The following is a 13,276-nucleotide window of genomic DNA, read 5'->3' on the forward strand; positions in this document are numbered from 1 at the left end:
GAGCATATCAAAAGATGCTCAACACCATTAGTTAGTAGAGAAATGCAAAATAAAACCATAAGGATACCACTACACACCTATTAGAGTGTCCAAAAGTTAAAAGATCAGCCAAGATAATCCCTTCAACCCGGACCTGGCACAACGGCTCCCACAAAGCGAGACGGCGAGAAGAGGAGGCCAGTCTGCCATCAACAAGGTGGTGGCCAGAGAGTACCCCACCAGCATGCACAAGCACATCCAGGAAACAAGCTTCAAGAAAGGTGGCCCTGGGAACCCTTGAAGAGATCCAGGAATCTGCCAGGAAGTTGACAGGAACTATACAGATGTGCACATTGACTCCAGACTCAACAGAACTGTGCACCAAAGGGATAAGGAATGTCCTATTCCTTATCAGTGCGGTTGTCCAGAAGGCATAATGAAGATAAAGATTCACCAAATAAGCTCTGGACATTGTTACCTATGCACCGGTCACCACCTTCAAATCCCTACGGACAGGGGACTTTCCCGGTGGTCCAGTAGTTAAGCATCCGCCGTGCCACGCAGGGGACACAGGTTCCATCCTTGGTTAGGCCATGAAGATCCCACACGCCACAGGGCAACTACGCCCACGTGCCGACTGCCGCAACTACAGAGTCCATGCACCACAACAAAAGATCCCCTAGGATGCAGTGAAGGCCCTGTGCAGCCAAATAAATAAACACTTTTTAAAAAGATTACAGAAAGTCTCTATACAATCAACATAAACGAGAACTAACACCTAACCGTCAAATCAAGTTATAAAACCACACACACACACACACACCTGACCAAACCAAGTGTTGGTAAGGATATGAAGAAATGGAAACTCACACCGAGCTGGTAGGACCATACATAGAGTAATAATTTGGGAAACAGTTTGGCAGTTTCTTAATAGGTTAAATATTATCCTGACTACGCTAAAGCTTTTGGCTGTGTGAATCACAACAAACTGTGAAAAATTTTTCAAGAGATGAGAATCCCAGACCTTACCTGTCTCCTGAGAAACCTGTGTGCAGGTCAAGAAGGAACAGTTAGAACTGGACATGGAACAACAGACTGGTTCCAAATTGGGAAAGGAGTACGTCAAGGCTGTGTATTGTCACCCTGCTTATTTAACTTATATGCAGAGTTGATGACGTGAAATGCCAGGCAGGATGAATCACAAGCTGGAATCAAGATTGCTGGCAGAAATATCAACAACCTCAGATATGCAGATGATACCACTCTAATGGCAGAAAGTGAAGAGGAACTAAAGAGCCTCCTTATGAGTGTGAAAGATGAAAGTGAAAGAGCTGGCTTGAAAGTCAACATTCAAAAAATGAAGATCATGGCATCCAGTCCCATCACTTCATGGCAAATAGAAGGGGGAAAAGCGGAAGTAGTGGCAGATTTTATTTTCTTGGGCTCTAAAATCACTGCAGATGGTGACTGCAGCTATGAAATTAAAAGACACTGTCTCCTTGGAAAGAAAGCTATTACAAACCTAGTCAGCCTATTAAAAAACAGAGACATCACTTTGCTGACAAAGGTCTGTATAGTCAAAGCTATGGTCTTTCCAGTAGTCATGTACGGATGTGAGAGCTGGATCATAAAGAAGGCTGAGTAGTAAAGAAGGGATATTTTTGAATTGTGCTGTTGGAGAAGACTCGATAGGCCTTTGGACTGCAAAGAGATCAAACCAGGCAATCCTAAAGGAAATCAACCCTGAATATTCACTGGAAGGCCTAATGCTGAAGCTGAAGCTCCAATATTTTGGCCACCTGACATGAAGAGCTGACTCATTGGAAAAGACCCTGTTGGGGAAAAAGGAAGGCAAAAGCAGAAGAGGATGGCAGAGGATGAGATGGTTAGATAGCATTACTGACTCAGTGGACATGAATTTGAGAAAATTCCGAGAGATAGTGGAGGGCAGAGGAGCCCGGTGTGCTGCAGTCAATGGGGTTGTAAAGAGTCAGACACGACTTAGCGACTCAACAACAACAACTACGTGATTCAGTCATTCCACTCCTAGATATTTTCACAAGAGAAATGAAAGCACAGGGCCAAAGATTTATGCACAAATATTCATAGCAGCTTTATTTCTAGTAGCCAGAAATGGAGAATCAGCCCACCAGTTGCTGAATAGACAGGTGAATGGACAGACAATTGCATATTCACATAATGGAATGCCATTCAGCAGTTAAAAGGATGAATTACTGATTTTCACAATATGGATGAATCTCAAAATAATTATGCCGAGTGTAAGAAATCAGCATAATTGTTTTGTGTAATTCTGATTCTATAAAATACTAGAAAATGTAGACTAATCTATGGAGACAGAAAGCAGATGGAGGGCTGCCTGGGAGGGTGGGGCTGACACGTGGGAAGTGAGAGAGCGGGAGGGAGGAATTACAGAGGGGCAGAGGGAAACTGGAGGGGAAGACAGATACAGTAATTATCTTGACAGTGATGGTGATGGTCTCACGGGTGTAAACACACATCAAAACTTATCAAAGTATTCATTTTAAATATCTAAGATTATGTGTCCATTGTATCATAAAACTGCTTTAAAAAAGATAAAAGACTGTCTAAAGCAGAAATAAGAACAATATACGTTGGGATTTATAACATATAGAATTAAAATGTGTAACAACAGTAGCAAAGGACGGGAAGGAGGAAATAGAAAATTCTTACACTGTTACACAAGGCGCAAACTGGAATAATGCCAGTGGAAAAACATTAATTCGAATGTTAGTTTTCAGAAAAAAAATTTCCTAGAAATAGGCCAAATTTACCAAAACAATGTTGATTATTTGGGACTTATAAAAAATTACAGTCCAGAAAAATATTTTTGGAAAACACAGGAGACTATAGAGATTTTCTAATGAGTCTACAGCACACTGGCCACAATACGGCTGCTACATAAACATTTAAGTTCGTTTTTTTTTTTGCGTTTATTTGGCTGTGCCAGGTCTTAGTTACAAAATGTAGGATCTCGTTCTCTGACTAGGGATTGAACCTGGGCCCCCTGTGTTGGGAGCATGGTCTTAGCTACTGGACCAACAGGAAGTCCCCCAAAACATTTAGGTTCTAAGGACACAACTTAAGGGTTGTTCACACAAAAACTGAAGAACCAGGCAGACCTACAATCCATCGCAGCGATGACACCACCCACCAACCATGAGACTCTGGGTCAATGACTAACACCTGAATCAAAACAGAGCCGCCAATAGGACCTCTCTCCCAGGTTTGTTGAGAGGATGATATGAAACAATGCTTCTTAAGCACTAACCAGAGTCCTTGGCACAAAATAAACACTAATAAACGGCTATTCTTGTTATCAAGATTGCACTGAAGGAAAAAACAAACACTAAAAATACTTCGCTTCCCAGGTGACGCTAGTGGTAAAGAACCTGCCAATACAGGAGATGGAAGAGATGAAGGTTGATCCCTGGGTTGAGAAGATCCCCTGGAGAAGGAAATGGCAACCCACTCCAGTATTCTTGCCTGGAAAATCCCTGGACAGAGGAACCTGGCAAGCTACAGTCCATGGGTTCACAAAAGAGTCGGACACGACTGACGCAATTTAGCACACATTTAGCACAAAAATACTTCAAAGTGTTTATCAGGAGGCATACAATATTTCCAGTTTCAAAGAACACCAAAAAGAAGGTACTACTCTTGAATAAACTTATCTTTCATTGTTAAGAGTTAAGGCATGCATCCACGTATTTTATGAATAAAGAATAATCTAAAACTCTTCTCTGTGTCCAAAATCTTAAAGAGGACACAGGCAGGGGCCTTAAGTACAAAAGAAAGTCCATTCTCTGGTGTGACAGGAGCATGGGAGGAGGGGGAAATCACAGGCTTTGGGAAGTGAATTTGCTTCTCCTTCCTTCCTGCAAAGCAGTTCTTCTGAAAGGCAGACTTGAGTTTAAAAAGAAAATTATGTGCATAGTTTAAATACTTTTTAATATACTATCCACCTAAATGTTTGGGCTTTAATGTTTTCTATTTTGAAAATTTGCTTTGGAGGAGGAGATGACAACCCACTCCAGTATTCCTGCCTGGAGAATCCCATGGACAGAGGAGCCTGGCAGGCTACAGTCCATGGGGTTGCAAGACTGAGTGACTAAACCACCATGAAATGTGAGAACTCCACAGACCTGATGGTCCAGATCATGAGCCCATGGAGAAACCATATGAAGCGCTTCATTATGGAACCAGGATGGCATTTCAAAGGACATGATCCTAATCACTTTACTTTTGATTTTCTTACCTGTTTAACAGCTCCGGGACCCAGCACTTGGTGGCTGAGCTTAGGGGGCGACCTTGCTGCGGGCTCACCTGACTCACCTTGGTCTCTCTGGAGAGGGGTTGGGGCTGCGCGGAGGGGGTGTGCGGGGCACAGCGGGCTTCGGTGCGATGCTGGCTGCAGGGAGAAGGCCATGGATGATGTATTTCTGTGGAAATGAAACCCGGCAGAGGTCAGCAGGATCATCTCTAGGTCCTGCGACCAGACCTCCCTGGGTCTGGGAGGGGACACCTGCCCTGCTCACCTCAGGATCTAGTGTCATCAGAAGGCCCAATCCTCCCCCCACTATCCTCCACCCTATCTGGCAAGACAAGAGTACCCACCCAGGGAGCTGCCCTCTGTCCTTCGAAGGGGTCCTCTCATCCTTCCTTCCTCAGAACGGCTTCCCCGACGATGACCCTGAGTCACCCTCCAGCACCCCACTTGGCTCCCAGCACTGCCCCTGCTGACCCTACTCACTTGCTTCCCGCCCGCCTCCTCCCGCAGAACAGAAGCTTCCTGAGAGCAGGCAACCTACTTGTCTTTATCAACCCTGGAACTCTGGCACTTAGCACAATGCCTAACACCTGGCAAGGGCTTAACAAGGATTTTAGGTCATTTATCTTGAAGATAAACAGAGTAACAAACAATGGTTCTTACACACAATGAAAGTCAGACAACCCAGCTTTAGGCAGGGCTGTCTGTGAGTGTAGTCCAATCTTCATTTTCCGTGCACCAGCCATTCGTGTGAACCTACTAAAGGCAAAATGCCATGACAGCATTGAAGAAACCTGGTCCTCACCCTCAAGGAGGGAGAGTCCAGAGGAAGAACACCCAACTGTTTATAATACGACACAGAATTATGGACAGCAGCATGGGAGAGGTAAAGACAATGTGCTGAGGTGACCCAGGGAGAGAAGGGCTCCTTCAGGTCTGAGGCCAGCAAGGGGACCACTGATGTCCTGTTGGAGAAAATCTCAGAGCATTTAGACGGGGTCTTTGAAGATGCCCACTGCTTTCACACTTAGGAAACGGGGTAGAAAGACATTCCAGGAGGAGGGAGCAACATGAACGAAGGGATGAAGCAAGACATTAGTGACAGTGTGGTGAAAATAAATACTCCAGTTCACTGGACTACACAGGCATCTGAGATGAAGCAGCTAGAACGACTGGCTGCGGGCACAGTGAGGACTGTTTCCATTTAAGAGTTCTGATACCAGACTAAGGAAATCTTGTGACTTAGTGACAAGCGCCCACTGAAACTGGCTCTGGGAAAGACTAGTCAGGCTGGGATGGGCACAGGTACCAAGGAATGGGAGGCACAACCAAGGGGAGGAGCCAGGGGACTGGAAATCCTTCAGGAGTGAGGGATGAGCAGACCTTCCAAATGTCTCCTAGCCTTCCCATCCCGACTCTCCCAGTTCCACGCGCACGGCCAACTCCAAGAGCAGGTGCTCCAGAGCCACGGCTGCTGGAGCAGCCATTCTCCAGAATATATATTTGTCTGCCGCCTCTCCTACCCTTCACTGCCTGGCAGAGGCTGAGGGACAAAAAAGCCTTTTCTTCACCTTTGAATCCCCAGGGGATAGCATCCAGTAGGTCCTCCAAAAAGGCCTTGTGAGCTTTGTTTATTTTTTTGATGGAGTGAATCTCCTATAGTAGGCTGAGTGTTTCTCCCCTGTACCACGATAACCACTTTCTAACTATGGTTCTCCTGCCTCAGTCTCCAAAACACAGGATGGTCCTATCTCAACCCAGCACGAAAACTCCCGTGGGCAGCCCCCCTCTCTTGTTGACAGAGAAATGTCCTCTCGTGGCCCAGACGGCTGCTACGGCTGCTGTCTGCTGGTTCCTAGCAATGGCCGGCCCTCCTCATCACTACTGTAAGGGTATCTCTATGCCGCAACACTCAAAACTGCCTTCCCATTTCCACACAGCAAACGATTCATCCTTTGTTGGGCTTTTGTATATGCTGTTTTCTCCACCTGGAAGTCTCCTACCTTATTTCTCCCCAGGCCCAGGTCAACTCTCTTGGCTGACTTTGCTGCCCCTTCCCTGGTACCCACCGTGAGAGCACTTTTTGCCTTACCATTTTGTGCTGAATGACTTATGGGTGTGTCTACCCTTTAGCCAACGTGGCCATAGGCTCTCAAACAATTATGGGGTATCTGGCACACAGACACAGTAGGAATTCAGTAACACAATAAAAACATCAATAAACACGCTGAATTAGCAAAATCACAACAGCAAAATATGCTTCAACTATGCCTTCACTGCTTCTCAACATCCACCTGTCTAAAATGACTTCCCTGGTGGTCCAGTGGTAAAGAGTCCTCCTTCCAATGAGGGGGAAGCAGTTTCAATTCCTGGTAGGAAACTAAGGTCCCACATGCCTCAGGGCAACTAAGTCCACACACCACAACCAGAGAAGTCCTCACCCATTGCAGAGAAGACCCAGCACAGCCAAAAAAAAAAAAAAAATGACTTCAGCAAGTCATAGAGCTGAGAACAGGAGGCTGAGTTAGACATGCTTTAGGAATTCCAATTTGAAAGGGAGTTCAGGAGTACCCTTATCAAAATGCTTTCTCTGCATTTAAAGTACTGAGTTTATGGAGAACTGGATGTAAGCAGGTTTGGGGGTTCATCAGACAAGTATGAAAAAGAAAACAGGAGGAAGGCGACTTGGGTGGAGGGTAGTGGTTATAATGATGACCCACGGAATGAGAAATTAGGACTGGGAAAGATAGCAATGAGGACACTGGTAGGATAAATAGACCGGGGCAGGGAGGGGGGTTGTGGGGAAGGGTGTCAAAGAATTGTCGGTATCACGCTTACAAGTAGGAGGAGGGGTCAACGAATGAGCCTGGGAGTGTGTGCTGGCAGTGGCAGAATTGCCATGGAAGTTTTGGAGGGAAGCATTCCAGGTAGAAGAAAAAAGTAAAGGCTGAAGGAACAGCAAGGTGGGAAGAGCTGGAGCGTCCATGTGTGTGACTTGAGGGCATTGGGCACGAATCAGAATTGCATTTTAAAAGAATCCCTTTGGGTGTTTTGTGAAGAATGGACATAGGGAAAAGGAAGGAGTGGAACCGAGAAACAGGGAGGAGCTGCTGCAGCAGTCCAGGCAGACGCTGGAGGACGGGGTAGGAGCCGGGATGGCTAGTAGATGCGCATGGTGGAGTGTACGTGGTGCGTGGCGGAGGGAGGAATCCAGAATGACACCCCACCGGCGATCAGAAAGTAGTGTGTCGGCAGGAGTGAACTCCCCGACGCCCGAGCGAAAGTTACAGGCGAGACAGGGCGAGTCCTATCAACTGAGACCAACACTAGAATAGAAAATTAATGTTCTAAACACTAAACAGCTGGGCTTCTCGAAAGGAAAACCACTTCCTGTTGGGCCGCTATCTTGCCTCCATCCCAAATCCCAACCCCTCCCCACTCAACTCCCGGCCCCACGGGCCAGAACGCAGGCTGGGTGCAGATATACTTACATACTGCTTCTTGCGTCCACTCCGAAACCCCAGGAGCATCCTTGCTGTGGTTGACGGCCAGACCCTTACTGGACTGTACAGAAGATCGGAGCTGAGGACCACTCCCCAAAGTCTGCCGACTCTTTGAGTTGGCCTAGCCCCAGACGCCTTTTCTCAGCTACGGACTTCGCAACAACCACGTCTGCCATTGGCTCCGCTTTTGCTCCGACCAATCAGAGCGAAGGTTACTTCACGTCCGTCGCTCTTGGCAACCAGCGGGTACCACTCAAATCCTCTCCAGGGCGTCGCTGTCCATTCTCTTATTGGTCAGATCAGATGTCGCTCTCTGAGGCCGTAGCCTATCCGGCGCCGGGGGAGGCGGAGGGCGGGCAAGAGGAGAGAGTAGCGGGGCGCTCAGGAGGCAACCCGGAAGTGTTGTTAAGCAGGTAATGTCGCGGGAGACCCAGAACTGGTACCGAGGTGGCCAGCTCGGCCCCCGCCTTGAACTGGACTAAGGAGCCACGGTGCGGACCGAGCCAGGGTTTCAGGGGCAAGACAGGGGACGGAAATAAAGGACGCTTCTTCCAGGACAGGACTCTCCAGGTTCTTAGATTTTGGTCTGTAATCCAGCCTTTTAAAGAACACTCTGCAGTCGCGCGCCTGCCAAAGAGGCCCGGGCTTCGAGTGAAATGGGCTGTGTGCTGGAGAATCTGCTTAAGTGCCGTCTTGCATTCCCCTCATTAGATCGAGGCCGCCGATGGAAGGCAACCCCCCTGATGGCACTGGCCCCATGCATGTACCATTTGGGCACATTGTGGCCAATGAGAAATGGCGCGGTTCGCAGCTGGCACAGGGAATGCAAGGTCGGTGGGCTCCCTCTCTCACCTCACCCCACTTTTTAAAAAAGTTCCATATATTGCCGTGTTTTCAGCTAATGAACACGGAACTTATTTTCTTGTCTGTGTTTTAAGGGAAAATTAAACTCGTTTTTGAGGATGGCCTGACACTGGTAGATTTTTACTTATCTAGCAAATCCTGCATTATTTACATCACCGAAGCTGAGTTGGTGGCAGGAAATGGCTACAGAAAGAGACTTGTTCGGGTTAGAAATGTAAGTACTGAGTTAAAGAAATGGACTTCTTCCCCCTCCCTTGGAATAATCTGTATAAAACCATTGGCCATTGCACCCTTGGATAGCTGCTTAATCTTGAATGGAATTTTGTTACTGAATAGTTTCCTGTTTCTTTTCTTTTTTGAAGTCCAATAAACTTCAAGGGATTGTGGTTGTTGAAAAAACGCAGATGAGTGAACAGTATTTTCCAGCTGTACAGAAGTTTACTGTTCTGGATCTTGGGATGGTGTTGCTTCCAGTAGCCAGCCAGATGGAAGCATCCTGCCTCATTATTCAGTTGGTAAGTACCCATTCCTACTCCTCCACAATAGCCCTGGTTTAGGACTTTTGACTGATCTTCCTGGATCCTTTTCTGGCACCTGCCCTTATTATCTGTACAATCCATGAAGCCAGTCTTCATCCATCTCTGGATTGGTTTCTAAAATCTTTTTGATGAATTTAAGTTCAGAAGCTCCCCCTGCAGGTAGCTGAGCTTGCCGCCCTGTCTAGGCAAGCATATAACAAGGTGAACAAGTTGGAGACCTGATTTTAGCCTCTCCGGCTATGATGACTCCTTTGTGCACTATTCTGCATTTAAGCTGGTGACATTGTCAGCTAGTGGCTACTTAGCCTCATCCCTGCGTATCTTCTGTTAAGCACCAGAAATTGTCTGCAAGTTCATGTGTTGTTTCTTTTAACCTAGTGGCTTTCCATTGTCCTCATTGGTTATTCAGCATGGTTGTACATTAGAATTTCCTGGGGAACTTTTAAAAAAAATTTTATTGGAATATGGTTGGTTTACAGTGTTGTATTTCAGGTATACAGCAGAGTGATTCAATTACACATATATTCATTCTTTTTGAGATATTTTTTCTCATATAGATTATCATAGAATATTGAGTAGAGTTCCCATACTATACAGTAGTTCCTTGTTGGTTATACACACACTATATAGTGGTGTGTGTATGTTAATCTTAAGATCCTGTTTTATCCCTCTTCCCAGCCACACCTCCCCCAGCCCCATTTCCCCTTTGGTAACCAAAACTTTGTTTTTAATATCTGTAAGTCTGTTTCTGTTTTTGCAAATAAGTTCCTTTGTATCATCTATTTAAAAAATTAGATTCCAAAAAAAAAAAAATTAGATTCCACACAGAAGTGATATCATATGAGATTAGAATTTCCTGGGGAACTTTTAAAAAAAGTGATATATGAGCCTTATTTGAGACCAATTAAGAATCCGAACATAGGCGTCAGGCTTATGCATCAATTTTTGTTGTGCTGTTTCTAAGTCTCCCCCTCTGATGTGCAGCTGGGGTTGAGAACCACACTGGAAATGCAAACAGCCCTGTATAGTTCACAAACCCTTCTCCAGACACTGCTCTTTTCTCTTGCTTCACTCTTCCTGACTCACTTTGATTTAACCTTCTTATTATGTGCCTTCCTGTATCCACCACTAACTGAAGACTGGGTTTCTCCTTTGATAGGCAAGCTTCTTCCAAGTCCTGTATCAGGCAGGTGGAGCCATCATGTAATCCTATACCAGTGAAATGTTTCTTAGTGGACCATGGGACCATGTTTGAATTCTTTACTGTAGGTTTTCATTGGTTTTATCCTAAGCTTTCTAAAAATTCAAGTTTTTGTAGATTAATTTTTACCCCTCACTCATTTGTGTAGTCATATTGTTCATCTTTTAATAATTTTACTGATGCCTGAAAAATTATATTCATGGTATATATGAGAACGTTTATAGTGGTAAATCATGCTGAACCACATGGAAAAACTGAAACTAGATTTCCTCAAAACAAAATGTTAAGAAAACCACAGGTCCTCCAGAGGGCGCTCATGTGCTTCTTTCATTTCCACTCAGGTTCAAGAGCAAACCAGAGAGCCCAGTAAAAACCCTTTTCTCAGGAAGAAACGGACTCAGGTCTCTGAGCCGGCGCTCCTCCGAAGTGTGCAGCAGATCCCAGGAGTCGGGAAGGTGAAAGCCCCACTCCTGCTTCAGAGGTTTCCAAGTATTCAACAACTAAGCAACGCGTCTATCCGAGAACTGGAGGCGGTAGTAGGACCAGCCGCAGCCCAGCACATTCATGCATTCTTCACCCAGCCCAGGTGAGGGCTCCTTTCACGGGCATCTCATCACGGGACTGCAGGATCTTGTTTTCTTTTCACACTAAGAAAAGAGTTCCTTGGAGAAGGAAATGGGAACCCACTCCAGTATCCTTGCTTGGGAAATCCCGAGGGGAGTCTGGTGTGCAACGGCCCATGGAGTACAAAAGGGCTGGACACGGCTTAGTGACTAAACAACAACAAATGGCAGTTCTAGCCAATGTATGAGAAAAACTTGTAAGGAATTGGGGGTTGGGGCTGAAGCCAAAATCCTATTGTTTACAGATGTGAATGTCCATTTAGAAAAACCAAAATAAACTGCAAGCAAATATTTAAACTAAGAAGAGTTCCTTTTACTACAATTAGGGAAAGACGAGAAGAGGCCTGAATGGAACCTGCCAATTGTCCTGCCCTGTTCTCTGGCCTCAGGCATGTACTTGGATTAGTGGGCCTGCCCCAGAGGGCCCTGCCTGCATCCTGCTAGCATGAAGTGGGCTGGTGGGCACTTTCCTAAGGGAACCTCAGATTCAGCAGAAAGCCAGCTTGGGAGGATTTTAATGTGTGACCTTGACCTTATCTATCATGGAAGGTGGCGGATATGACTGTTTAAAGGAAACAAACCTACAGTGAAGCACTGTTCCCATAAGCTCCTTGTTCCTGCTGGCAGAACCACTGTTCTTCAGGTCTGATCTTAATATACCTGTGCTTTGAGGGCAGCTGCCAGTGTCAACAGACAATTGTATTGCCTTTTTTCTTCCTTCCTATCTCCCTTCCTGGTAGTTGCAGTTTGTTTATAATCCCTGAGCACATCTTCTGAACACACAAGGGCTGGAGTCTGGAGTTCCCACTGTAAGATAAAAAGCCAGCGTGTGTGAGGGACGGAAGATTGTGTTTGTAAATGGATAGCCCAACAACCAAAAGATGCGCAGGAAAGTGGCAGGGCCAGCTGAGGAGAGCCTGGGGCTAGAGACCAAAATGTATAATTGCTCATCCGAAGAATAAATACACTGAACAACAACAACTGCACACACACACATTGGAATATACTCGGCCATACAACAACTACACACACACACACACACACACACATTGGAATATACTCGGCCATCAAAAAGAATGATGTTGGGTCATTTGTAAAGATGTGGATGGACCTAGAGTCTTTCACGCAGAGCGAAGTAAGTCAAAAGAGAAAAACAAATATCATATATTAACGCATGTGTGGAATTCAGAAGAATGTTACAGAAGAACCTATTCGCATGGCAGGAACAGAGATGCAAATGTAGACAATGGACAGGTAGACACAGAGAGGTGGAGATGGGATAAATTGGGAGACTGTGATTGACAAAATGCACGTCATGTGTAAAGTAGATAGCTAGTGGGAATTGACTGTAGCGAATGGGGCTTGACTTCATGCTGTGTGGTGACGTAGATAGATTGTATGGGGTTGAGGGGAGGAGATCCAAGAGGGAGAGGATATATGTATACATGTATGTAGCTGATTTGCTTCATTGTACACAAGCAACTAACATAACATTGTAAAGCAATTATACTCCAATTTTTTTTAAAAAAGACAAAAAAAATACAATTAAAGAGGCCGTACATTTTCAAGGACACTAAGACACCTTGAAAGCTCTCAAAGTCCTATTTTGTGAAATACTAGTGATTTTAAAAAATATATATATTTATATATTTATTTGGTTGCACCAGGCCTTAGTTATGGCACACTAGATCTCTACCTGTGGCATGCAAACTCTTAAGTTGCAGCATGTGGGATCTAGTTCCCTGACCAGGGGACGAACCTGGGCCCACTGTATTGGGAGAGCAGAGTCTTAGCCACTGGGCCACCAGGGAAGTCCCAGTGATTTTTTTTTATTACTTTTTTTTTACACACACACTGCATATTTCTTTCTTTCTATCTATCTTTCTTTATATCTTTCTTTCTATCTTTGGCTGCACTGGGACTTTGTTGTTGCACACAGGCTTTCTCTAGCTGCAGACAGCAGGGGCTGCTCTCTAGTTTTGGTGCTCAGGCTTCTCATTGTGGTGGCTTCTCTTGTGGCGCACAGTCTCTGGGTGCGCAGGCTTCAGGAGTTGCAGCGCACGGACTCCGTAGTTGTGATTTGATGGCCCTAGGGCGCTCAGGCTTCCATAGTTCTGGCATCAGTTCAGTTGTCACTAAGTTGTATCTGACTCTTTGGGACCCCATGAGCTGCACCACGCCAGGCCTCCCTGTCCATCACCAACTCCCGGAGCCCACCCAAACTCATGTCCATTGAGTCGGTGATGCCATCCAACCAC

General features: G+C 45.6%; 2 protein-coding genes across 8 annotated transcripts in view; one reads left to right on the forward strand and one right to left on the reverse strand.

The window, feature by feature from the left end:
* The window catches only part of CEP89 (centrosomal protein 89), a 70,012-nt gene extending 62,063 nt beyond the window's left edge, over window positions 1-7,949 (reverse strand). For 2 of the 4 annotated variants that reach the window (XM_061138947.1, XM_061138949.1), the window contains exons 1-2: window positions 7,780-7,948; window positions 4,354-4,460 (exon numbers count right to left, since the gene is read on the reverse strand). In XM_061138947.1, coding sequence (XP_060994930.1) covers window positions 4,354-4,460; window positions 7,780-7,818 — 146 coding nt within the window. In that variant the 5' untranslated portion in view covers window positions 7,819-7,948. Of the gene's footprint in view, window positions 1-4,353; window positions 4,461-4,951; window positions 5,048-7,779 lie in introns of all 4 variants that reach the window. The other 2 variants (XM_061138950.1, XM_061138948.1) reach the window with 2 other exon arrangements.
* Window positions 7,950-8,145: 196 nt separating this feature from the next.
* On the forward strand, window positions 8,146-11,315 carry FAAP24 (FA core complex associated protein 24). Of its 4 annotated transcripts, none has more exons than XM_061138955.1 (5): window positions 8,146-8,204; window positions 8,503-8,621; window positions 8,730-8,869; window positions 9,018-9,170; window positions 10,737-11,315. In XM_061138955.1, exons 2-5 carry the CDS (start codon window positions 8,516-8,518, stop codon window positions 10,983-10,985), a joined length of 648 nt encoding a protein of 215 aa, XP_060994938.1. In that variant the 5' UTR covers window positions 8,146-8,204; window positions 8,503-8,515; the 3' UTR covers window positions 10,986-11,315. The 4 variants fall into 4 exon arrangements, with proteins under 4 accessions (XP_060994938.1, XP_060994937.1, XP_060994936.1 ...); XM_061138954.1 differs by having other exon boundaries at window positions 8,172-8,375; XM_061138953.1 differs by having other exon boundaries at window positions 8,172-8,361.
* The last annotated feature ends 1,961 nt before the right edge of the window (window positions 11,316-13,276 follow it).

This window comes from Dama dama, chromosome 4 (genome assembly GCF_033118175.1).
Source record: "Dama dama isolate Ldn47 chromosome 4, ASM3311817v1, whole genome shotgun sequence".
In the NCBI taxonomy this organism is placed as follows: Eukaryota; Metazoa; Chordata; class Mammalia; order Artiodactyla; family Cervidae; genus Dama; species Dama dama.

Bases quoted from the DNA above. Each gene is read 5' to 3' on its own strand.
- FAAP24 (XM_061138955.1), top strand. From the start codon at position 8,516: ATGGAAGGCAACCCCCCTGATGGCACTGGCCCCATGCATGTACCATTT. The intron at 8,622-8,729 runs GTCGGTGGGCTC...CTGTGTTTTAAG, and splicing joins GCTGGCACAGGGAATGCAAG to GGAAAATTAAACTCGTTTTT. The intron at 8,870-9,017 runs GTAAGTACTGAG...TCTTTTTTGAAG, and splicing joins GACTTGTTCGGGTTAGAAAT to TCCAATAAACTTCAAGGGAT.